This window comes from Peromyscus eremicus, chromosome 12 (assembly GCF_949786415.1).
Source record: "Peromyscus eremicus chromosome 12, PerEre_H2_v1, whole genome shotgun sequence".
In the NCBI taxonomy this organism is placed as follows: Eukaryota; Metazoa; Chordata; class Mammalia; order Rodentia; family Cricetidae; genus Peromyscus; species Peromyscus eremicus.
In genome coordinates, this window is record NC_081428.1 from 62150106 (window position 1) to 62175403 (window position 25298).

Sequence of the window (25298 nt, forward strand, 5' to 3'; positions counted from 1 at the left end):
ATAATAAAGCACGCCCTTTTGTCTAACTTACACAAATCAGCAACCCCTGGCAAAAAAAACACCAGACCGAAGGAAAGAAAAAAGGGAGGAAAAGAAAAACTAGTAAGTTAACACTCAGCTCCAGCTTTATTCAAAGAGTAAGAGTTTCCTTGTAGAAAACCTATGATTTCTATCAATCAGATAATAGTCTAGTAAGAACAAACACATCCGCACACAGTGGCCGTGCTAAACAGATCAGTGTACATCTAACTTCTGTGCAGGTCTGAACAGGAGAACCTATTGCTCACTCATTGTGGGTGAACTTCCCACCGTATAAACCAGCCTCTCACAGGAAGTGGTTCTGGGTTTCAGAGTAACTTTAGTGTACATTTCCTGATCGTGGGGGACAGAATTGCCTTTGTCTGTCACACTGCCTACACTTGTAGCTGTGAGGCATTTTGCAGGTGTTTTTTTGTCTACCCCAGAGTTAAACACACACGGAGACATAATGAACACAGGTTAATTCCAATCTTGTCAAACTATAATTTGACAAGAATGTAATTATTCACTCTTTCTCAAAATCTTCTATGTTGTGACTCTTTACTACACCCTTCCCCTTTACTTCATTCAGATTTCTACAAAAACATCTGTAGCATTCCAGGGCCATGCACAGGCCCCTTTCTGCTGAGAGAAAGTCTTGCTATTCCAGCTGCCGTAATCCAGGTTCTCACCCTCTTCAGCCTTCATTGAAAACCTGGCTCTAGTCTCTTTCCTGAGTAATATTATTAAAATATCTGTTTACACGTTTCTGAGTTACCTTCCCTTTAGATTGCCAGCTCCTTAAAGAGCATTCCCATACTGTTTTTCTGTGTTTCTCACAGACCCACACAACACACGCAAGTGTTTTGGTTTTATACGTACATTAGTGTTTACACATTTGCTAGGACCGATCTTTGTTCTTTGTGGAGACATGGAACAGGAGGTTTCAGAACTCATCCGCTGACTCTGTGTCCCAGCTGCAGGACAGCAGCTGTTCATCCTGAGGGAACTCAACTTCCACGTCATACACAAAGCTGGGGTCATCCTTTCTCTTCTGATTTTTCTCAAACAGTTCATCCATGATGCTCTTCCTTTTGGCCAGCTCCTTGTCATCCAGTTTGTTCAGGTCTTCCTCGGGGTCAATGGTTGTTTCCCGTTGAATCTGCTCCATGGTTTCTGCCAAGCTCTGCCCCTGCAAGTAACCACGTAAAAAGAGGAACAGCTTTTCCAGCTGTTTCAGGGACACTTGTTCTAGGTAACTCTTGTGCCGTGGATTATTCTTTAATTGTTCAGCAGCTCGGGTGCAATCTAGGAGGAAGAAAAGCATACATACAGCACACAGATCATACCTACCACAAACCACTGTAAGGACTAAGACAGACCAAAACCCTGAGATCACTAGCTCCAAGGTAGCCAACTAGCTAAAGAGGTTTATGGAAATCAATTATTACTCTTTAGAACTATTCTTTTACAGTAAATTGAGTTTCGTGGGATATAATCATGTTGTTATGTAGCAGTTTATTTATTTTTTTCTGAGATTAAAACATAACAACCTGGTGTGGGGGGAGGGGAAGGGAAGAGGAAGGAGGGGAAACTGTGGCTGGGATGTAAAATAAATAAATAGATAGATAGATAGATAGATAAATACATACATACATAAATACATAAATAGATAGATAAACAAAGAAAGAAAGCTTAAAAAAACAAATCAACAACAAAAAACAAAACAAGCATTCCATCCTATAGGGAAGCTCCTTCAGACAAAAAGAAAATGATTCAGAACAACTCCAGGAAATCCCTAAAACTGACCAGATTCACTACATCCTTCCTTCCTTAGAATAAACAAGACTGCCCAGGGCCACTCTCAGAGAAGCCAAGCTGCACAAAAGACCCTTGAGACCAGCCAAACCACCTAAAAGAAACAAAAACAAGTACAGCCACCTAAAAGAGGCTCAGGCCAACTGAGACACCTGGAAGGGACACTCTCCCACCTGTGAGCTGCCTGCAGGCTGTGCAGTGTGCTCCAGCTTTGTGGGCTGTCACTCATGCCGGGTGTGAGTGACACAGCTGTCTTTGAGTCATTTCTGCTCCTGTGAGCAACCCCTCACCCATATTCCTGTAAGGAACCCTCTAAAGCTCACTGATTCATCAGACTGAACTTCAGTGGTATTTACACTTTGGTCTGTCATGGGCTCCCTATCTGAGATAAATACACATAAATATGTTGTGTCTTCCTAGGAAACGTTTGTCACACAGCACACACATGCCTGTAATCCTAGCATTTGGAAGAATTGGGAAGACAGACTGTCTTAGGCTAGCCTGGACTGCTTAACTAGATCCTGACTTATAAACAAAAAACACAACTGGATGATATGGAGGTGCATGTTTAAAATTGCTTCTCATCCCAGCATTAGGGTGGCTGAAGCAGGAGGATATTCATGAGTTCATGCCAGCAGAGGTGACAGAGAGATCCTGCCTCAAAAATTACCCAAAGTAGTTGGCTGGTGGTATCACATGCTTTTAATCCCATGCCTTTAATTTTATATGTATGTTTGCCTAAATGTATGTGTACCGTGTGTGCAGTACCAGCAAAGGCCACAAGGGAGGTGTCAGATCACATGGAACTGGAATTAGAGGATAGCTGTGAGCCACCAGGTGGGTGCTGGGAACTGAACCCAGGTCCTCAGCAAGAGCAGCAAGTGCTTGTAACTGCTGAACCATCTCTCTAAACCCTAAATAAAACATTTTAAATAAGTAAATAAACTTAGCTTTGGTGTGGAGAGAGAAATATGGATTTTTTTTTCTTTTCTTTTTTACTTTCTTAACTAAAAATTACTTTGGGGGATGTTAAAAACTTTCAACTGAAGAAAATGTCAAAGGATGAAAAATGCCATAATTTTTATTTATTTTAGAGACTCACTATGTAGCCTTTTCTGGCCTAGAGATCACTCTGTAGACCAGGTTTGGCCTTGAACTAACAGAGATCCACCTGCCTCTGCCTCCTGAGTGCTGGGATTAAAGGCACGCATGCCTGGCAAAAAAAATGGCATAGTTTTTAAAAGGCAGCCGTGTGACACTAATAAAATGCTGTCTACAAGTAAAAAACATTTGGAGAAAGAGAGAAGGAAATTTAGTATTATTAAACAGTAGTATATCATTCAATTCATAACTATTCTAAAATATTAAATCACCAATTCTTTAACTGTTAAAAAGAATAGATTAGGAAACTCTTAGTTAGGGCTTCTATGACTATGATAAAACACCATGACCAAAAGCAAGTTGGAGAGAAAAGGTTTATTTGGCTTACACTTCCATGACATAGTCCATGATTGAAGGAGTCAGGACAGAAACTTAAACAGAGCAGGAACCTGGGGGCAGGAGCTGGTGCAGAGGCCATGGAGGTTGCTGCTTACTGGCTTGCTCCCCCTGGCTTGCTCAGCCTTTCTTATTCCACCCAGGACCTCCTGCCCAGGGGTGGCACCCCCCCCCATGGGCTGGGTCCTCCTCCATCAATCACTAACCAAGGCAATGACCCACTGGTTTGTCTACAGGCCAATCTGTTGGGGACGTTTTCTCAATTGACAGTCCCTCTTCCTAAACGACTCTAGCTTGTGTCAGGCTGACATAAAAATACCAGCACAGGAACTGAAGTTTATAAACAATAAGTGGTTTCATCAAGGTAACAATCTAGTCCCTGATAAAGTCATGATTTAAACCTAAGTTTAACTCTGAAGAACCTCTCATTCCATTGCATGAAACTAAATACCTTTCTCTCCTCTCTCCCTCCCTCCCTCCCCTCCCTCCCTCCCTCCCTCCCTCCTTCCCTCCCTCCCTCCCCTCCCTCCCCTCTGTCCCCTCCCTCTCCTTTTCTCTCTCAGTGGGGACTGCCTCCAGGACCCTGCACATGCTAGGTAAGAGCTTTACATTCCCTCCCCAACAGAACTTTTTTTTTTGAGACAGATTATCTCAAGTTAACCAGGCTTGAATTTTCAATTTTCCTGTCTCAGCCTCTTTAAAGTGTTTGGATTATAGGTATATGCCACTACACCTGATTATGTCAGGCTATTTTTTTTTTTTTTTTAAGATTTATTTATTTAGTATGTATACAGTGTTCTGCCTGCATGTATCCCTGCAGGCCAGAAGAGGGCGCCGGATCTCATTACAGATGGTTGTGAGCCACCATGTGGTTGCTGGGAATTGAACTCAGGACCTCTGGAAGAGCAGCCAGTGCTCTTAACCACTGAGCCATCCTCCAGCCCCGTCAGGCTATTTTTATTAAGTGATTTAAGAATATTTAAGACAGGAGGCAAGGGCTGGAGAGATGGCTCAATGGTTATGTGCACTTGCTGTTCTTACAGGTTTCCCAAGTTCAGTGGCCCAATCAGGCAACTCACAGGCTTGTAGCTCCAGCTTCAGGGATCTCATGTTCTCTTCTAGTCCCTGTAGACACCATGTGCATGGCAAACACTCACACAGACACATATACATAAATAAATAAAAATAAAATTTAAAAGATAGGTGGCAAGATAAGACAGGGGTACCTGAGAACTTGGAGAAGTTGCGGACTGGCATGATGCGCTGGCGACTCTTTCCCTGGGTCTCGTTGTCATATATTAAGATGATGGCTGGGGGCTGGAACCTAATTCCGCATTTCTTGGCAACACATTTCATTTTCACATAAAATTCAGGGTAAACTGAAGGAAATCTGATAAAAATGGGATAGCTGTATAACAAGTTCCAGAAAAAGGTAGGCCGAATGGAGCCGGGTATTGAATAAATCTGCCTTCTCCTTCTCCTTAGTGGATCTTAGCCCCAGAACTGTTGGCTCAGCTAACAAGTTCAAGACTTTGAGGGCCACCTGGGAAGTTCAGTTTGGCCCAGGCTAGCCTCGTTTGTTGGATCTCTGAGTCTCTGCTTGGTTGGGATGCAGTTCGTTCCCACATGAGCTAGGCAATGCCATTCGGTCTGGACCCCTTAGTGTACTGCATTCTTACCAGAGGTTACACAGGAACCTGAGCCCAACAGTTGACTTACAGAACCATTTGGATTTTCAGTTAAAGGACATCTGAATCACCTCTGTCAATAGCAAGGTATTATGGTCCTTCACACTTTCTCTTTTTTTGAGTCAGTGTCTCATCTAGCTGACTGGCCTTGAACTTGTTATGTAGTGGAGGATGATCTTGAACTTCTGATCTTCCTGTCTCGACTTTCCCAGTGTTGGAATTATAGGCATGTGCTACTGAGCCTGGTTTCTGGGGTGCTACAAATGGAGCCCAGGGCTTCATGCACACCAGGCAAGCACTCTGCCAGCTAGGCTACATCCCCAGCACTTTCTTCTTTTAGATAAACACTTTATACTGAGAGGTTCACTATTGTTGGTTGTTTTTGCTCTTTTGAGGGGGCCGCCACCCAGCTCCCAAATAAATCACACACGGAGACTTATTCTTAATTATGAATGTCTGGCCTTAGCTTGGCTTGTTTCTAGCCAGCTTTACTTAAATTATCCCATCTACCTTTGGCTTCGGAGCTTTTCCTTTTCTATTTCTGCATACCTTTCTTTGTTTCTTACTCCGTGGCTTGCTGTGTAGCTGGGTGGCTGGCCCCTGAGTTCTCCTCCTCCTCTCGTGCTCTTCTCTCCCAGATTTCTCCTTCTATTTATTCTCTCTGCCTGCCAGCCCTGCCTATCCTTTCTCCTGCCTTGCTATTGGCCATTCAGTTCTTTATTAGACCATCAGGTGTTTTAGACAGGCAAAGTAACACAGCTTCACAGAGTTAAACAAATGCAACATAAACAAAAGTAACACACCTTAAAATAATATTCCCCACGACAGTTCACTAGACCAGATCTACCGCCCCCCCATCCCCGTACTGTCTTAATTCTTTTCTTCATCAAGAGGTTATTTTTAAAATCATTACTTACCATCTATCTTTCCTGTTAGTCTACTTGCTCTAGGAAGTCAAGAAGTGTGTCCATTTTCGTTAAGCTCTTAGCACATATCTGGAACACAATAAGGGTAATACTTGTTTAATGCTGTGTATTAATATAACTAAGGTTCTTATACATTATCCTGGGGCACTGGGGCAGGAGTTAAGTGCTGCTTGTTACACACTGTGAAATAATATGAAGCACTGTGAGCCGTTACTAGAATTATTAGTTTGTGTTGCGGCTGCTTTCTGTGAATGATGGAGACCAGGCAGGCAGTGGTTTAGCAGGCCCTTCTCTTACACCTCGCAGCCTGGCGTAGGGAACTGTAAGCTAAGCAGCCCCTTTCCTTGTAACTGGACAGACTCAGACTCCCTTCCTCTCTTTACTGTTACTCTGAGGATACTGTAGAAGAACCACAGCTGAAGAGCGCCATCATGAGCACTCCAGCCAGCCTGCACAGGCTTTGGAAAGCAAGGGCACACCAGGCCCAAGCCTCAGTGAGTGTTGGTAATCCTATGTTCACCCAAGCCAGAGGGGCAGTAACCCTGGTGGCTCAGCAGCAGGTCATTAAAAGGCTTTTCAAACGGCCTTTTCCATCCTGCTTTTGATCTTTAGTATTAGCACACCAGACTGAGCTATCAACACAAAGAAGACATGGTAAAATTGGCACACTCATAGCAGCCTCCATCTTGGCAGTAGTAGTCACAGCCCCAAGAAGACAATGGAAGGTTCCAGAGAGTAGGTAACTGTGGTGGTCTGAATAAAAATGGCCCCCAAAGGTCCATAGGGAGCGGCACTATTAGGAAATGTGGCCTTGTTGGAGTAGGTGTGGCTTTGTTGGAGGAAGTATGTCACAGATGTCTTCCTGTTGCCTGTGGATCAAGATGTTGAACTCTCAGCTCCTTCTCCAGCACCATGTCTTCCTGCATGCTGCCATGCTTCCTGCCATGATGATAATGGACTAAACCTCTGAACTGTAAACCAGCCCCAATGAAATGTTTTCCTTTATAAGAGTTGCCATGGTCATGGTGTCTCTTCACCGCAATAGAAACCCTAATTAATACAGAAGTTGGTACCAGGAGTGGAGTATTACTGTGATCGGCCTGACCAATGCTTTTGTTTGGAGGAATGTGGACTCCAGATTAGAAAAGCAGGTGAAGTCTTTAAGTGGGGCTTAATGGGCCATTCTAGTAGGAACATGGAAGACAGTGGTGCTGAGAGTGATTTGAACTGTGGGGACTGACTCAAGAGGTTTCAGAGGAGAAGAATGCTAGTAAGTGGCCTAGAGACTGTTCTTGTGGTGTTCTGGTGATGAATGTGACAGCTTTTTGCCCTTGTCCAGAAAAAAATCTGCCTGAGGCTAAATTGAAGAGTTTTGGATTATTTGTATTAGCAGAGGTGTTGGTGCTCATTTAGGTTTCCTAGTGGCTTTACCCAGCAGATCCACATAGAGATGATGACTGACTGGACCATGGGCCTGAGTACCAGGTATCTGAGATGTCTGCACTTGGCTGTTCTGGGAGGAGGTCCTTTGCTCCACCCCTTGGCATTCTATAAATACCCTAGGGCAGAGACAGTTGGGCCTGATGGATTAGGATCCAGACCCTCCTGAGGCTATCCTGTGTTTTCTGTTTCTCTCCCCTCTATCCTTCTAACTAATATTTCCTGCTGTTCCTACTCAAGGGTACCGTGGGAAAAAGTGGGGGTGGGATGGCCCTACACACAGAGGAAATATCAAAACAGCCTAGTATTGAACCTGTTGTGTGGTTATTAGTGTTCACTCTTAAGAAGATTTATAATGAAAAGAAGCAAGCTGAGCAAGGAAAAATACAAAATGTACAGTTCACGGAGAAAAGGGCACCAGAAAGTGGAATGGAGCTAAGTCCTGTGTTCAAGGAGATAAACAAATTAAAGAAAATCCTGATGTTAAATGGAATAAAGGAAGTAGTGACCTCAGGGCAAGATGCTACCCAGTTAAACTTCCAACTTGTGAAAAGGAATTAAAGAAAATCTCAGAGCCAGTGTGGTGGTGAAGCACTCCAGAGGCAGAGGCAGGCCAATCTCTTGAGTTTGAGATCCTTCTAGTCTACAGAGTGAGTTCCAGGACAGCGAAGTGCAGGCAGCCTTCACCAAAACCAGAAGGCTGGTGAAGATGTATTTGAACAAGGTCATGTTCCAGTCCCAGAAAGCAGCAGAGCTTGGCAGCTTCAGCCATGTGGTTCTGGGTCAAGGAAAGAAGAAAGAGGTTATAGAATTCCCCCACCCCCACATGACTAAGGAAAGCTGCTGAGGCCAGGCATGTGTGAGGGGTTTCCTTACATGGAGGACCTACAGAGGCCATTGCACGAAGCTGTGAAGGAGAAGCCTGGATTGCCTTCGAGACCCCAAGATGCTGGAGATGCCAGAGCTGTGGGACACCTGCCAAGGAGAGCTGCTAGCAGGGAGTGGAACCAGCCCAAGAGGAAGAGTGTACTGCAGTCAACAAAGCTGAAAGGAGTTGGAGATCTGAACAGTGTTTTGTCATCAAATATTGAGATGCAGAGTTTGGAGTTTGCCCAGCTGGTTTTTGGTCTTGCTTTGGTCCAGTATTTCTTCCCTAATCTCCCTTTCCTCCATTTTGGAATGGTAATGTATATCTTGTGCCATTATAGGTTGGAAGTATGTGATCTGTTTTTTTATTTTGATTTCATACGGGATTATAGTTAAGAGACTGCATGAATCTCGGAAGAGACTTTGAACTTTGGACTTTTAAACACTGTTCAAACTGTGATAAACTATGGGGACTTTTGAGGTTGGACTAAATGTATTTTGCATTACGTTATGGCTACAAGCCTGTGGGGGCCAGGACAGGGAGTAGTAGCACTTTTAGGAGGTGTGGTCTTGTTGGAGTAGGTGTGTCACTGTTGGAAGAAGTGTCACAGATCTCTTCCTGCTGCCTGCACATCACGGTGTAGAACTCTCAGCTCCTTCTCCAGCACCATGTCTGCCTGCATGCCACCATGCTTAATGCCATGACGATAATGGACTAAACCTCTGAACTGTAAGCCAGCCCCAATTAAATGTTTTCTTTATAAGAGTTGCCATGGTCGGGAGGAGGGAGGACAGGGGAATCTGTGGTTGTTATGTAGAATGAATAGAAAATCTCTTAATAAAGGAAAAAAAAAAAGAAAAAAAATTCTGATAATTGAATCAATCTGTATGTATTTGTCAACCAGAACATTTTTGTTAAAATCTCTGTTGATAAAATAAATGTATGAGTCTCTGAGAGTATTAAAAAAAAAAAAAAAGAGTTGTTGTGGTCATGGTGTCTCTTCACAGCAATAGAAACTCTAACTAAGACAACAGCTAAAGCAGAAACCCTAGAGAGTAGAGACAGCAGAAGCTCTGAGGCCTAGGTGCTGAAGAGTTTCAGGGGGTTTCAGGCCTAAGGGCTTGGGGTTCTCCTACCCTAGGCCCAACAACGATAATATGAACCATTGTAGGAATGGAGAATCTCAAGGCCCCCAAGAGCTGTGACTTAGTTCTGTTGGAGAACAACTACAGGCATACTGTTTAAGAAATTGACAGCATTTATATTTGTTCATTACGGAAAAATGGGGACAAAGGAGGAAGAAAACATGAACTATTCACCTAACTTCTTTTTTTCTAGCTATATGGATACACACATACATACGCACACCACAGTATATTTTTATATCTCTCTCTTTCAGGTTTTTGGAGACAGGGTTTTTCTGTGTGACAGTCCTAGCTGTCCTGGATCTCGCTCTGTAGCCCAGGCTGGCCTCGAACTCACAGAGATCCGCCTAGCTCTGCCTCCCGAGTGCTGGGATTAAAGGCGTGTGCCTCCGCCGCCTGGGAGGCACGTTTTCTTTCCGGGGGTCAATGACTGTTCTCCACAGCATCTAAAGGGGTACGGATTCCCCCGAGCACAGACCCGACTTTTCCTTACCGATGTGCTCACTAGTGCAAGGCGACCGACCCTTCTTACCCGTGAGGAAGTACAGGAAGTGCACATCTGAACAGCGGTGAAAGGGTTGTTTCCATCCAACCGCATTGCACAGAGGAGCGCTTATATCGACTTTGAGGCGGAGTGGGGCCTGACGCTGCAGGAAGAGGCGACAGCCATTCTCTACAGGGGTAACACCATGGGGTGAACTCAGAGGCAGCGGGCACAGTCCGCACGCATCCGGCTGTGGACCGGAAGCGGGCCTGAACGAGGCGAGTGCGGGCCCAAGAGTGCGCGCTTGGTTTCCACAGCAACAGCGCGGGCGCGCGGACTGCGCTTGCGCAGCTTCTCGCCCCGCCCCGGCTGGGGACGGCAAGGGGCGGGGCCGAGGGCGGGCTTCACGGGGACCTGGCGGTACCCGGTGCGAGCGCACGGTGGGTCCTTTAGGGGACTTGCGAGCGGAGCGCTCCGTCCCAGGCACCGGGCCGGCGGGAGTGCGCGCTGCGGCGTGCGCAGACGCCTGCGGCCACCGCAGCTTGTCCCGCGCGCCCCTCCCGGGCGTCGGCGCTCCGGCGTCCTGGCTGCCCGCGCCCTGGCCTGGCTGCTCCTCTGGGCGGCTGGGCTGGTCGGCAGGCTCGCCGCGGACCTCAGCGATGCCCCCTTCAGCTCTGGTAAAGGGCCACGGGGGCTGAGGGAGCTCGCGGAGCTGGAGCGGAGGTGGAACGGAGGTGGGGAGCACCCGTGGCGCCTCAGCCCCGCGGTTTGCCGAGGTGTTACGGGTCCCAGGGGCGGGAGGAGGGTAGCCACAAAGGCCGCGTGCGTCGCTCCCCTCCCTGTGATCTTTGCTCGGGATTCCATCCCGGACGTCGGAGCCGGGCTTTTGTCCTTCCGAGGCGGGACTGGCCACACGGTGACAAAAGTACTAAACAAGTCCAGCCACGAAGCGTCTTGGGATGCTTAGGGTACCCCAGAAGCTGCTTTGTGCTGGCTGAGAGGCCAGGGAACCCTTCGCGTCCTAGGAGGTGTGAGAATGCCCAAACAGCGTGTAAAGGTGAAGCGGTGAGCTGGTGTGTTGAGTGACAGACTTCTAAGGGAGATGCAATACACACACACACACACACACACACCGTCGAAGGGGTGAGCTGGTGTGTTGAGTGACAGACTTCTAAGGGAGATGCAACACACACACACACACACACACACACACACACACACACACCCGTCTACTCACTCCAGAAAGGTAGCCTTTGTACACAGCTGTTAAGTGATGAACTAGGACCTGGATCCAGACAAGCCAACTCCAGTGACGATATTCTCAACCTCCGTGATGTACTACTGGAAATAGATTTATATGTAGCTCAAACTACTTACATTGAAAAATTTTACCTTGCTGTTAGATGGTTAGATTTGTCTAGCAAGTAAAGCATATTCTAGTAGTTATTTTAACATCTTGATTTTTTTTGTAGGTATAAGGGCCACTTGTTCTGAAATAATTTTGAGGCAAGAATTTTTGAAAGATGGTTTCCACAGGTAAGTTGCCCATTGATTTCTACTTATATTAAAATACTGGCTCATAATTTACAACAAGTAATTGATAGTTGAAATATGGATAAATTGAAAAATTGTTTCCATTTTTGTTTGTTTTGAGAAGGGGTCTCATATAGTCCAGTCTAGCCTCAAATTTGTTATGTAGTTTGGAATAACCTTGACTTCCTTGATCCTCCTGCTCATTCAAGTGCTGGGATTACAGGTGTGTGCCATCAAGCCTGGCTGTTGCGCCCCTCCTTCTCTCTCTCTCTCTCTCTCTCTCTCTCTCTCTGTTTTTATTTTTTTGAGACAGGGTTTCACTGTGTAGCCCGGGATGTCCTGGAACTCACTCTGTAGACCAGGCTGGCCTCAAAACTCAGAGATCTGCTTGCCTCTGCCTCCCGAGTGCCGGGATCAAAGGTGTGCGCCACCACTGCTTGAGACAAAGTATTGCTGTATGGCTCAGGGTGGCTTGGAACTTAAGATGATCCTACTGACTCAGCCTTCCAACTTGCTGGAATTGTAGGTGTATACTATGATTCCTGGCTTATTTTGCTTTTATTATTATTAATTAATTGTCTTGTCTTTGAAAAAAATCACTTCTCAGCATTTTGTTTATGATCAAATATATTTTGCATTTTTTTTTTCTTTTTGTAGAATTTTGCTCCCGGAAAGCTAATTCCGGACGGATAAGTCCTTTCCCTTCTGGCTTGTTCTTGACTTTGTTGTGTGACCTTTTGCTCTGATGGCCTTTGTCTCCAGTGACTGTATGTAACATGCCTTGGTGTGGTTGTGTGTGTGTGTTTCCTGCTTGAGGTTTGCTGAGCTGCTTGGATTTATGGAATCATAGTTCTCATCAGATCTGGACAACGTGGGGCCGTATGCCCCCTCTGCGTCCTTCTCCGTCTTTCCTGGGTGCCACTGAAGCAGTTCCTAGATTGCACCCTTTATTTCGAGATCACTGCTTCAGTTCCTTCTTCCCTGCCAAGTCCTTTTTTTTTTTTTAAATTTTTATTTCATGCACATTGGTGTTTTGCCTGTATGTATGTCTGTGTGAGGATGTTGGATCCTCTGGAACTGGAGTTACAGACAGCTGTGAGTTGCCATGTGGGTGCTGGGAACGGAACTCAGGTCCTTTGGAAGAACAGCCAGTGCTCTTAACCACTGGCTCTCTCCAGCCCCCACCTGCCAGTCTTTTTTCTTTCTGTTTATTTTTCTTCTTTTTTTTTTTATTAAGAAATTTTTTTCATTCGTTTTTACACTATTTTTCTTCTTTTTATACTCCAGTTTTCATGGTTTTCTGTGGCTGTCTCCAAGTCATCGGTCTTTTATTACTCAGTGTTTAATTGCTTTTAATCACACATTTAAATTTTTTATTTTTACGTATTTTGAAGTTACAGTCAAATCTTTAAAAATTAAAAATGAAGTTGGGCTGTTAAATGGCTCAGTGGGTAAAGGTGCTTGCCACCAAGCCTGAGACCTGAGTGGGAGCCCCGAGACTAACATGGTGGAAGGCGCGAGCTGACTCCCACAAGGTGTCTTCTGACACTCACATGTGAGCCATGGCAAGTGCTTTATAAACACATTAAATTTTTTCATTAGATTTATTCATTTTATTTTATGATCTTTTGCCTGCATGTATGTATGTGTGGCATTGGATCTCCTGGAACTGTTGTGACCCACCATGTGGGTGCTGGGAATCAAACCCCGGTCCTCTGCAGGAGCAACAAGTGCTCTTAATCTCTGAGCCATCTCTCCTGTCCCATATAAAGACTTTCAGTGGTCATCTGCCATTCCATTTCTTTCTTAACATCATAAAGAAAAAAGGTTTCTTTAGGCTCCTTATTCTGAAGGTATAAGGGTTTTTTTTTGTTTTGTTTTTTTGGTTTTTTTTTTTTGGTTTTTCGAGACAGGGTTTCTCTGTGTAGCTTTGTGCCTTTCCTGGAACTCACTTGGTAGCCCAGGCTGGCCTCGAACTCACAGAGATCCGCCTGGCTCTGCCTCCCGAGTGCTGGGATTAAAGGCGTGCGCCACCACCGCCCGGCGGTATAAGGTTTTAAGTTAGGGTTTCTAGTGCTGTGATTAAACACTTGAACCAAAAGCAACATAGGGAGGAAAGGGTTGATTCATCTCAACAACTCTCAGGTCCCGCTCCATCACCCAGGGAACTCAGGCAGGAACCTGGAGGCAGAAACTGAAGCAGAAACCATAGAGGAGTGCTGCTTACAGGCTTGCTCCACATGGCTTGCTCAGTTTGCTCTCTTGTACTGTTAAAAAACACTCCCCCATAGACTTGGCCTGCAGGCCAGTCTCATGTAGGCATTGTCTCAGTCGAAGTTTCCTCCTCCCATCTGACCTTAGCTTGTGTTCATTTGACAAAAACAACAACAACAAACCCCAGAAAACCCTAACCAGCCCTGAAGGCCGCACCTGGTAGTGGCTTTCCTGCTGACCAAATCTAAAGGTAGCACAGGACATCACACGACAAGGCAGAAAGCAGCAGGCCCACGCTGGCCTCTTCCTGCCGACGTTTTCTAGTGGTTGCTCATATTTTCTTGGCTCTTGACATGTGTAGTCGTATTTGATTGATCGCTGAACCCGGACAAAGCCCTGACGTTTGTCGACTTTGTTTTCTTCCTTTCAAGACTGTTGGGCTCCTCCTGCTGCCTGTTAAGGTTTTCATTGATCAGCTTGATCCTGTCAACTTGGTGTTTGTTGAGTTCTAAACTTACAGTGGTCTTCGCTGTGGGGCTAATTTGTCTAAGGCGTCACCCTACTGGGGACTCCCCTGATGCTTCTGTTTATGTTTTGATTGGTCAGAACTCGAATGCTTTCTGATCATGCATGAGATTTTGGAATGTTTTACTTTTCAGCTCCTTGGTCGCTTTTTTGTTCAATATTCTGGACTTCTTATTTACAGTTAGCATTTGGCAAAAACAAGAAATTTCTAGTTGGATTTTTTTTTTGAACTTAAAAAAATGATTTTATTTATTTTTCTCTCATACCATACATCACAACAGCAGTCCCCCTCCCCCTTCCATTTATTTTTAATATAAGCTCCTTTCTGGATTTAGTTCTGTGACTTCCCAGCTCCTTCAGTCTCTGGCAGCCCGTCTTGCTGTTTCCCTAAGCAAAAGCATCATGCTGTGCTTGGGTCCTCTCTGCACTGTGGTCCAGAGTTTGCCTCTGGACAGAGCTGGGGCAGTTACACATCTCATTTCATATCATTGTTTTGTTTGTTTTGAGATAAGATCTCACCAAATAGCCTGGGCTGGCTTTGAACTTGGAGAGATCCTTCTGCATTGGCCTGAGTGCTGAGATTGTAAGTGTGTACTAGTTCTCCAAGTTTATAATCTGTTTTAAAATGTGTGTACATCATTGCAGGTGTGTGTACCTGTGGGCATGTGTATGTGAATGCACATGTGTGTACCTGTGGGCATGTGTATGTGAATGCAGGTGTGTGTACCTGTGGGCATGTGTATGTGAATGCAGGTGTGTGTACCTGTGGTATGTGTATATGAATGCAGTTGTGTATGTACCTGTGGGTATGTGTATGTGAATATAGTTGTGTGTACCTGTGATATGTATATGTGAATGCAAGTGTGTGTACCTGTGATATGTATATGTGAATGAATGCAGGTACTCGAAGAGAGACATATGATCCCCTCTAGCTGGAGTTACAGACTGTTGTAAACCACCTGGCATGGGCACTGGAAACTGAACTCAGGTCCTCTGAAGAGCAGTAGCACTCTCTTAACCATGGAACCATCCTCAGACCTAAGTTAATTTTTGTAGATGGTTATGAAGTAATTGCTCTTTTTCTACAGTGTCAGTACCATTGTTGAAAAGACATTGGTTTCCTGTCAAATCATATTAATTCTTTTCTTGGAAATGTTAATGCATATGTGACTACTTTTGGGTTTTATTCCTTTCTATTGATCTCATCTGTGGTGGTTTTTTTTTTGGGGGGGGGTTCTGAGACGGGGTTTCTCTGTGTAGTTTTGATGCCTGTCCTGGAACTCTGTAGACCAGACTAGCCTTGAATTCACAGGAATACCCCTGGCTCTGCCTCCCGAGTGCTGGGATTAAAGTCATGCGCCACCGCCGCCTGGCCTTTATCTGTTTTTACATTAATGCTGTGCTATGACTCCTGACATGAATTATGAGACATCTAATGGGTGATCTCTTATGGTATAAGTATTTCATTTGACATGATAATCTACTTTTGGACAATGAATTTGAAATATAGTATCTGTGCTATTCTGGATGTAATGTTAATCTATCTTATTTAATAACTGAGTGGAGAGATTTACTTTGAATGCCCTTATCTTACAGAGACCTTGTAATAAAAGTGAAATTTGGAGAAAGCATTGAGGACTTACAGACTTGCCGGCTCTTAATTAGACATTACATCCCAACAGGATTTTTTGTGGATCCGTATGAGCTGGCTTCATTACGAGAGAGAAACGTAACAGAGGTACAGCTATTGGGGGATTTTTAAAGAGAAATTAATACAGGAGTGCTGTGATTAGATTAAGGTAAAATGGTGGATAAGACAACATTGTAGTTTAAATTTTGTTAAAGTTTCTAAGTCCTTTTTTTTACAATAGCATAGGTGAATTCTTCAACAAATGAGCGACGATTGTCAGGATTAAGCCAACTAACCTGAGGTAGTTGAATGCTTTTCATTGGTATAGTTCATAGTTCAGTGACTAAGGAAGTGTGTGTGTGTGTGTGTGTGTGTGTGTGTGTGTGTGTGTGTGTGTCTGCATCTAAGAAGATTAAGGATTGATAAATAGTGCTCAGCTTTGTTAACAGGAAAGACATACTGGCTTTTTGCTTTACTTTTTAGTGTGTATGTATGCTTGCATTTGTGTATATACCTATACATGTACATGTGAAGGCCACAGGTTGACATAGGATGTGTTCCCTCTCTCTCTCCTCATCTTATTTTTTTGTGGCTGGGTCTGTATTAGTTACTTTCCTAATGCTGTGATAAAATACCAGACCAAGACAACTTATAAAAGAGATTTTAATTGGGATTCTGGTCCCAGATGTTAGAGTCTGTGGCGGCTGCTGTAGCAGTAGCTGAGAACTCATCCATAAGCAGAAGGCAGAGGCACAATGCTGGGATTGGGTGGAAGCTTTTGAAACCGAAACGCCTACACCAGGGACACACCTCCAATAGGGGCACACCTCCTAACCCTTCCCAGATAGCCACCAACTGTCCCCAGGCGTGTACCACCACGCTCAGCATAACAACATATTTCTAAAGGAAGTAAAAAAATAGCAAATTAAAGAAAAATGAAAATACACCCTCACAATTAGTAGGCTGCTAAAACTACTTAGGAAGAAGTTCATAGCCCTAAATGACTAAGAAAGTAGAAAGATCTGAAATAAATAATTAAGGATCTGAGCTTGGCAGTGGTTGTACACGCCTTTTATCCCAGCACTCGGGAGGCAGAGGCAGGCCAGTCTCTGTGAGTTCAAGGTCAGCCTGGTCTACAAAGTGAGTTCCAGGACAACCAGGACTGTTACATAGAGAAACCCTGTCTCCAAAACAAAACGAAAATAATAACAACAACAACAACAACAACAACAACTAAGGGTCTGGAGAGAAGGCTCAGTGGGTAAGAGCACTTGCTATACAAGCATGAGGGCCTGAATTCAAGTCCCACAACCCATTGATCCAGGTGCTGATAGCAAGCATCTGTGATCCAGTGCTTCTATGGGGGAAGGGGAGGCAGAGAGAGGAGCATCGGAGGGGTGCCGGGAGCTCATAAGCCAGCGAAGCCACCATAGCAGTGTCCCAAATAAGTTGGAAGGCAAGGGACTGATCACACACACACACACACACACACACACACACACCCCACAGACAAAAAAGACCTCGGCTTCCTAAATGCTGGGATTATACGTATGTGTCACCATGTCTGGTTTTAGTTCTAACACATTTAATTTTTGTTTGTTTTCGTTTTTTGAGACAGAGTCTGACTATGTAGCCCCGGCTAGCCTTGAACTCATAGAAGTCCACCTGCTTCTACCTCTCAAGTGCTGGAATTAAAGGCATACACCACCATGCTGAGCTCTTAGCACTTTTTAAAAAACACATAATTTTTATTTTATTTTCTAAAACTTTTATTTTATTTTTAGTTGTGTATACATATGTGTGTGTGTGTTGTGTGGATATGTGGATGTATGTGTGGGTGCCTGTGGAGACCAAAAGAGGAATTAGATCTTTTGGAGCTGGAGTTATAGGCAGTTATGAGCTGACCGACATGGGTACTGTGAACCAAACTCAGGTCCTCCATAAGAGCTTTTAACCCCTCACTGAGCCGTCTCTCTCTCTCTCTCTCTCTCTCTCTCTCTCTCTCTCTCTCTCTCTCTCTCTCTCTGTCTCTCTCTCCAGCCCCTATTTTATTTAGTGTTGTGTGCAGGTGTGCATGCCATGGCACACATGGAGAGAGCAGAGGACATTTTTTTTTTAAGATTTGTTTATATTTTTATTATTGATAATTATATATGTGTCTGTGTGAGTGTATGTGTGTGGGTGTCCACAGAGTCAAGAAGAGGGTGTTGTCAGATCTTTTGGAACTAGGGTTCACAGGCATTTTTGAGCTATCCAGTGTGGACACTTGGATTCCAGCATTGGTCTAGAAGATGGAGAAACACGTACTCTTAACCACTGAGCCATCTCTTCAGGCTGGTGGAAAACCTCTGGGAGTCAGCTCTCTCCTTCCACTGTGTGTTCCAGAGTTTGAAGACTTGCATGGCAAGTCCTCCTATCTATGGAGCCATCTCTCGGAGGTTTAAAAAAAAAATGTGATTTGCGTAGGGCGGTGGTGCATGCCTTTGATCCCAGCACTTGGGAGGCAGAGCTAGGCGGATCTCTGTGAGTTCAAGGCCAGCCTGGTCTACAGAGCGAGTTCCAGGACAGCCTCCAAAACTACACAGAGCAACCCTGTCTCGGGGGTGGGGGGTGGGGGTGGGGGATGGATGTAATTTGCTGGTTGGGAATGATGGTGGATGGTACATACCTATAATTTTAGCACTTGGTAGGGCGAGGCAGATTTTCAAGTTTGTGACCAGCCTGAGCTGTAGAGTAAGTTCAAATCCATCCTTAGCTAAACAGTGAGACACTGTGTGTGTGTGTGTGTGTGATTTGTTTGAAGTGGTTAGGTGTTGTTCAGTGGTAGATCCCTCGCCTAGAGTGTATAAAGCCTGGTTTTGAGCCCCAGCACCACAAGAATGAAGTTGTTTTTCACCTCTCCGTCATATCCCCACTCTAGACTAAAGTTGCTGACCTTTGTTCGGCTTCCTGCCTGCTGTGCTCTGTCTTACTCACTACCATTTTACTTCACCAGAGAACAGGAAATGGCCAGGATGATACCAGTCATTTTAACCTAACACAAGCCAAATGGATTCTGTCCTGGTTGTTCCCTAGTTTACTTTTATTATTTGTGGATCATATCTTGTGTTTTCTGCATACAAGTGAGGATGAAAAGGGAATGGAAATGGCCTATAACAGGAATACATTTGATGTCTCTGCCTATCTGTACAGCAGTTTTGGGGTTTTACTTTTGTATTTTATTTCTTTTTTATTTTTCTTCATTAGTATTTTCTTCTTGGTTAATATTTGTTTTCTCTTCAACAGGCAGTGATGGTATCAGAAAGTTTTAATATAGAAGCCCCCAACTATTTGTCCAAAGAATCCGAAGTCCTCATCTATGCACGACAAGATGCACAGTGCATCGATTGCTTCCAGGCCTTTTTGCCTGTGCACTATCGCTATCATCGGCCACATAAGAAAGATGGAGACACCCTGATTGTGGTCAACAACCCAGAGTTACTGATGTACTGTGACCAAGGTGAGGGTTGAAAAGAAGAGTAAAGGTGTGGTGGCGGGCCTTAGTCAAGGACAAGAATGGCAAATGTCTTCCTTTGTTAACTTGTAGGGAATTGTTGTAAGACAGATACCTCTAAGTACCACCGAGGTCAGGAAATGAAACTTTACTGGCCTGTAAGATGGCTCGGCAGTGGAAATGCTTGCTAGGCCTGACGGGCTGCATGCATGATCCATAGACCCACATGGTGGAGGGAGAGCCCAGCTCCTGCATGATGTTCTCTGACCTCTATATGTATGCAAGGTGCACATGTGTACACACACACACACACACACACACACACACACACACACACAATTGTAACCAAACATTTTAAAAGAAAAACAACTTTTCCACCTACTCTGGCAGCTAGCCCATGTGTTCTGTCTCTATGACAGTCTCCTCTTTCCTCTGTAAGACTGACTGAGTTTCCTGCTTGAACACTTGCTTCCTCTCTGAAGGTTTTTAACATTCTGTGTATGTTTGTGTGTCTCTGTGTGGGTATGTGAACCTGTGAGAACAGTGCCCAGGAGCCAGAAGCAGGAGTCATATCTAGAACCAGAATTAAAGGCAGTTGTGAGTCACCCACCATGCATGCTGGGAACCAGGGTCTCAGGTTCTGTGGAAGAGCGAGAGGTGCTCGTAATCTCTTCTTTCCATCCCCAACCCTCACTTCCTTAATGGGCGTGATTCTTTTTGGGGGCAGGCGATTTCGAGACAGGGTTTCTCTGTGTATCCTTGGCTGTCCTGGAACTCATTCTGTAGACCAGGCTGGCTTCCAACTCATGCCGAGTGCTGAGATTAAAGGTGTGCTCCACCACCGCCTGGCAGTGAGCATGATTCTTAAATACTATAATTTTAGTCTTGTCCATAAGAACAACAACAAAATGTTGTTTCTAATAAGTCTCTTTAGTTTTGTTTCCCTTGTATCTCTCTCTTTTCTTTGAAATTCTTTTGGAAGGCCCATTGACCTGAAGGTTTCTTTCTTACGGTTTGGGCCTTTGTGATTGCACTCACGTAAAACTCTTATTTTCTGGAAATGGCTAATGACTCCAGAGATAGGATCAGATTCATTCATGTTTGCTTCCTTTGGTAAGACCACAGGTAATACTAAGTCCTTTTATGAGTAGACATGTAATATCTGGTCATTTCTCTTTTCAGGGAAGGGAATGAGAGAGGATCTTCCTGTGTAGGCCACTCTTGTCTTAAACTTTCTTTGTAGCTCACAGCCCAGCCTTGAAAGTCTTGATCCTCTTGCCCCATATTCCTGAGTGTTGTCTCCTTTTTGTAGTGATCTACCTCCCCTTTGCTGCTTTCTGTTTTGTTTTTAGACTTACTTTATGTATGAGTGTTTGCCTGCATGTATGTATATGCACCACATATGTCCCTATGGGTGTTTGTGAGCTACCCTATGGGAGCTGGGCACTAGACTTGGGTCCTCTGTAAGACGAGCAAATGCTCTTGAACTGCAGAGACCAGTCCCTGCTTCCTGTTTTTAAAACTGGCTTATAGGACTTAGAGGGGTTTGTGCTTTGTTTCTTCTGTCCTGTGCTGGTGGGGATACTTGATCACTTACACTGGTTGCAGACTTAGTTCATGAGCTTTGAGACTCACTCTGTGCAGTTCTGTTTTTATGTGGAGATTTGGGTAACTTACAAAACTATTCTTGCTGGGTTTGGTGGTACATACCTGTAATCCCAGTCCTCTGGTGGCTAAGATAGAAGGATAAAGACTTTGAAGGCATTTGGACTGGGCAGTGAGCCCCTGTCTCAAAAGTACAAGAGAATGTGGAGACAGGAGGATCAGGAGTTGAAGACCATCCTCACCCATGCAGTGTGTTCAAGGCCAGTTTAGGCTACTGGAAATTGTTGTGAAACAAGGCTAAAAGTCCTGTTCTTTGACTGTTTCTTCACAATATCTCAGAGTCAAGGTCTTTTTTGTAGTTTGAGAAGCTCTTTCAAATTTTGATTCTTCCTAGTCTTTAAATGTGGGTTACTTAGGAAAGCTAACAGCATTGTTACTGATAACCAGTAGAGGGAATTTTTAATCTTATGTTGTCACTGGGAAGCCTTTCCTTATGAGAATATTCAAGGCTTTTTCGTTCTATTCACTTTCTTTATCCAGTCATGTTTTCTGTTCCTGTTAATGACACCATTACTTGTCCTAAATAAGCTTTGAAGAAGTGTTTCTCCTGAGAGAACACAAAGAATTCTGATAGTTTGTTTTGATCTGAGTGCTCTTTGTATTAATGTTTGATATGAAAATTTATCAGGCTGTGTACTGAAGATGTATTCGTTTTTCTGAATATAATTCATATCCTTCAGAAGAGGTTTTTGAAACAATGTCTTTTTTTTTTTCCTGAAGTGATGCTTCAAAAAAAGGTAACATTACATTTTTAATGAAATCTGTTAACAAAATATGTTTCATTTCTGTGATCACGACTGCAATTCCATATTGCTTGGGCATCCACATAAGAAAGGACATCAGCGTACCATCATATGATGGATGTGGGTTCAAATCATCTGTGCTGTGTGTTGAAATGTTTGAATTCTCATATCTTAGCATGCATGATTCCTGGTGAAGTGCAAGACAAGCTACAGCCTTGAATCCAAATACGGGTTTTCTGATATCTTGTTTTCTCCCTTTTTTCAGAGTTCCCTGTTTTGAAGTGCTGGGCTCAGTCAAAAGTGGCAGCTCCCTGTGCTTTGAAAAGTGAGGAGATCTGCCAGTGGAACAGCATGCAGTATAAATCAGTAAGATGCTTTATGCCACTCTAAAATGGCACTGCCTCGCTTCCAAGTCTTTCTGTAAAGGGTCAGCATGTTGCAGTCCATACAGACACTTTTGTTGTTTTAATATTGTTTCTTTGCTACTGGTGGCTACAGTGGGTAAAGTCAGTATTCTTTGAATTGGGAGCTGGTGGTGAGTGAGTCCAGGCCTCATTGGTTCAGAGTGTCCGTGTAGCTGGTATACTTTGTAAAGGTGCGAAATGGCAAAGAAAAACAGTGCAGAGTCATTCAGTTTTCCTTCAGCAGGAAGATCAGAAATTTAAGGCCACCCTCAGCTATATAGTGAGTTTAAGGCCACTCTGGGCTGTATGAAAACATGTGTCAAAATAACACAAAACCAAAAAAAGAACGTACTGTTTTTAGAAAAGGAGGTCCCAGGATGTAGGTTACTGGTAGAGTGCTTGATAGCATGTGAAAGACACTGGGTTTGTACCTCAAAATATAAAAATTGGCCGGGCGGTGGTGGCGCACGCCTTTAATCCCAGCACTCGGGAGGCAGAGCCAGGCGGATCTCTGTGAGTTCGAGGCCAGCCTGGGCTACCAAGTGAGTTCCAGGAAAAGGCGCAAAGCTACACAGAGAAACCCTGTCTCGAAAAAGAAAAAGAAAAAAAAAAAAAATATATATATATATATATATATATATATATATAAATTAAAAATTTAAAATGGAGAAAAGGCCAAATATGATATAACATGTCTATAATCCCAGCACTCAGGAGGTTATAGCATAAGGAATGTGAGTCCCAGGCCAGCCTGGACTACATAGGGAGTTCAAGGTTAGACCCTGTGTAGGGGACCAGCCCTCACACTTATTTACCCCAGGAACTCTTTTTTTTTTTTGGTTTTTTTTTTTTTTTTTTTTTTTTTTTTTTTTTTTTGGTTTTTTCGAGACAGGGTTTCTCTGTGTAGCTTTGCGCCTTTCCTGGAACTCACTTGGTAGCCCAGGCTGGCCTCGAACTCACAGAGATCCGCCTGGCTCTGCCTCCCGAGTGCTGGGATTAAAGGCGTGCGCCACCACCGCCCGGCTACCCCAGGAACTCTTGAGGAATGAGGGATAAGAGACTTAGTTAGAAATAGAGAGAGATAAAAAACACAGGATAGACTCAGGTGGGCCTGGATCCTTACCCACCCACCCAGAACTTTATTCCAAAGGTCTGTTTATAACAATGCCAAGGGGTGGAGCAAAAGACCTCCCTCTTGCTAGTTAGACCCTTACAAACACCTGGTACCCAGGCCCGTGGTCCAATCAACCTCCCATATAGTCCTGGGTACAGCCACTAGGAAACCTATTGGGTTCCAACAACTCTGTCTCTTTCTTTTTAATTTTCCTTGTTATTTATTATTATTATTATTATTATTTTTTTTTTTTTTTTTTGTGTGTGTGTGTGTGTGTAGGTCAGAAGACACTTTTAGGAGTTAGTTATCTCCTTCTACCCAGGGTTTCTTTCTCTTCTTGTGTTTTTTTTTTTCTTTCTGAGACAGGGTTTCTCTGTGTATCCCTGGCTGTCCTAGAACTTGCTCTGTAGACCAGGCTGGCCTTGATCTCAGATCCGCCTGCCTCTGCTCCTAAGTGCTGGGTTAAAGGCATGCACTAACATGGCCTGGCATAGCCACCACCACACAGCAAGGGTTCCTTTCACTGTGGGTTTGGAGCTCAAACTCAGGATATCAGACTTGGATAGCAATACGTGCTTTTACCCACTGAGCTATCCTGTCAGCAAGACCCTGTCTTTTAAGAAAAAAAAGGAAAAAAAGTTAGAATTAATGTAAACTTTTGAGTTATGAGAATTAAAGAAATAGTCTCACCATGAGATATGCATTTAAGTGAATCTAATTTTTCTTGTTTTTTTTTTTTTTTTTTTTTTTTTGAGACAGGGTTTCTCTATGTAGCCCTGGCTGTCCTGGAACTAGTTCTGTAGATCAGACTGGTCTCAAACTAAGAGATCTGCCTGACTCTGTCTCCCAAGTGTTGAGATCAAAGGTAGGAGCCACCACACCTGACTAAGAAAACTTTTAAGATTAAAAAGTATTCTTTTAAAAAAGAAAACAAAGCTGGGTGGTGGTGGCACATGCCTTTAATCTCAGTACTCAGAAGCAAGTGGATCTTTGGAGTTTGAGGCCCACCTGGTGTGCAGAGCCAGTTCTTGGACAGCCAGGGCTGTTACACAGAGAAATCCTGTCTTGAAACACACACAGACAGACAGACAGACAGACACACACACACACACACACACACACACACACATTTCTTTACACAATGTATATAGATAATATCTATCTATCTACCACTATGCCCCTCCAGCTCCCCCTAATGCCACACACCCTCCCAAGTTCATGTCCTCTTTTTTTTTTTTTCTTTTTCTGAGACAGGGTTTCTGTGTGTAGGTTTGAGCCTTTCCTGGAACTCATTCTGTAGCCCAGGCTGGCCTCAAACTCACAGAGATCCCCCTGCCTCTGCCTCCCGAGTGCTGGGATTAAAGGCGTGCACCACAGCCGCCTGGCTTTCATGTCCTCTTTTTAAAAAAATATTTATAACCTGATGAATCTAGTCAGTGCTGTCCATGTACACATGGATGTGTGGCTGTGTGGCCATCCACAGGGGCATGAGCAACCTGCCAGTGACATGTTCCCAAAGGAGAGTGACTCTTCCTCCCTTAGCAGCCATAAACTGCCTATAGCTCCTCCACTAGCAGTGGGGCCTCAGAGTCCCCTCCCCCAGCTGTGCTGCAGATTTGACTGGCTTGATCTTGCACATGTCTTGTGCATGTAATTACAGCTGCTGTGAACTGATACAGGCAACAGTCATGTCCAGAAGTATGCATTCAAAGCTGTCTTCCACATATTCTGGCTCTTACATTCTTTCTGCCCTTCTTATGAGAAGTTCCTAGAGCCTTGAATGGTAGGAGCTTGATGTAGATGACCCATCCATGGTTGAGCATGCAGAATTATTAAATGTCTCTGATTTTCTGTTTCTCCCTCTCCACAGATACTTAAGAATTTGACCCTGCAAGTTCCCGTGGGACTGACTATACACACCACTTTAGTGTGTTCTGTGACTCTGCTTATTACCATCCTGTGTTCTACTTTGATCCTTTTAGCTGTTTTCAAATATGGCCATTTTTCCCTGTAAGTTTTATATGGTTAGATGTTTTCTAGGAACCTAATAAATGAGATCTATTCCTTTGTTACAACAAGTGTTCTTTTCAGAA

The 25298-nt window shown here is 44.1% G+C and overlaps 2 protein-coding genes across 2 annotated transcripts; one reads left to right on the top strand and one right to left on the bottom strand.

Moving 5' to 3' along the window:
* Positions 1-107: 107 nt before the first annotated feature.
* On the bottom strand, positions 108-10189 carry Cep19 (centrosomal protein 19). The gene is made up of 4 exons (XM_059277181.1): positions 9933-10189; positions 5939-6016; positions 4560-4723; positions 108-1326 (listed from the first exon to the last, which is right to left on the bottom strand). The coding sequence occupies exons 3-4, from the start codon at positions 4687-4689 to the stop codon at positions 965-967; spliced, it is 492 nt and encodes a 163-aa protein (XP_059133164.1). The 5' UTR covers positions 4690-4723; positions 5939-6016; positions 9933-10189; the 3' UTR covers positions 108-964.
* On the top strand, positions 9896-25298 carry Pigx (phosphatidylinositol glycan anchor biosynthesis class X). The gene is made up of 7 exons (XM_059277025.1): positions 9896-9934; positions 10105-10561; positions 11357-11420; positions 15753-15894; positions 19072-19285; positions 21953-22053; positions 25076-25298. The coding sequence occupies exons 1-7, from the start codon at positions 9896-9898 to the stop codon at positions 25217-25219; spliced, it is 1161 nt and encodes a 386-aa protein (XP_059133008.1). The 3' UTR covers positions 25220-25298.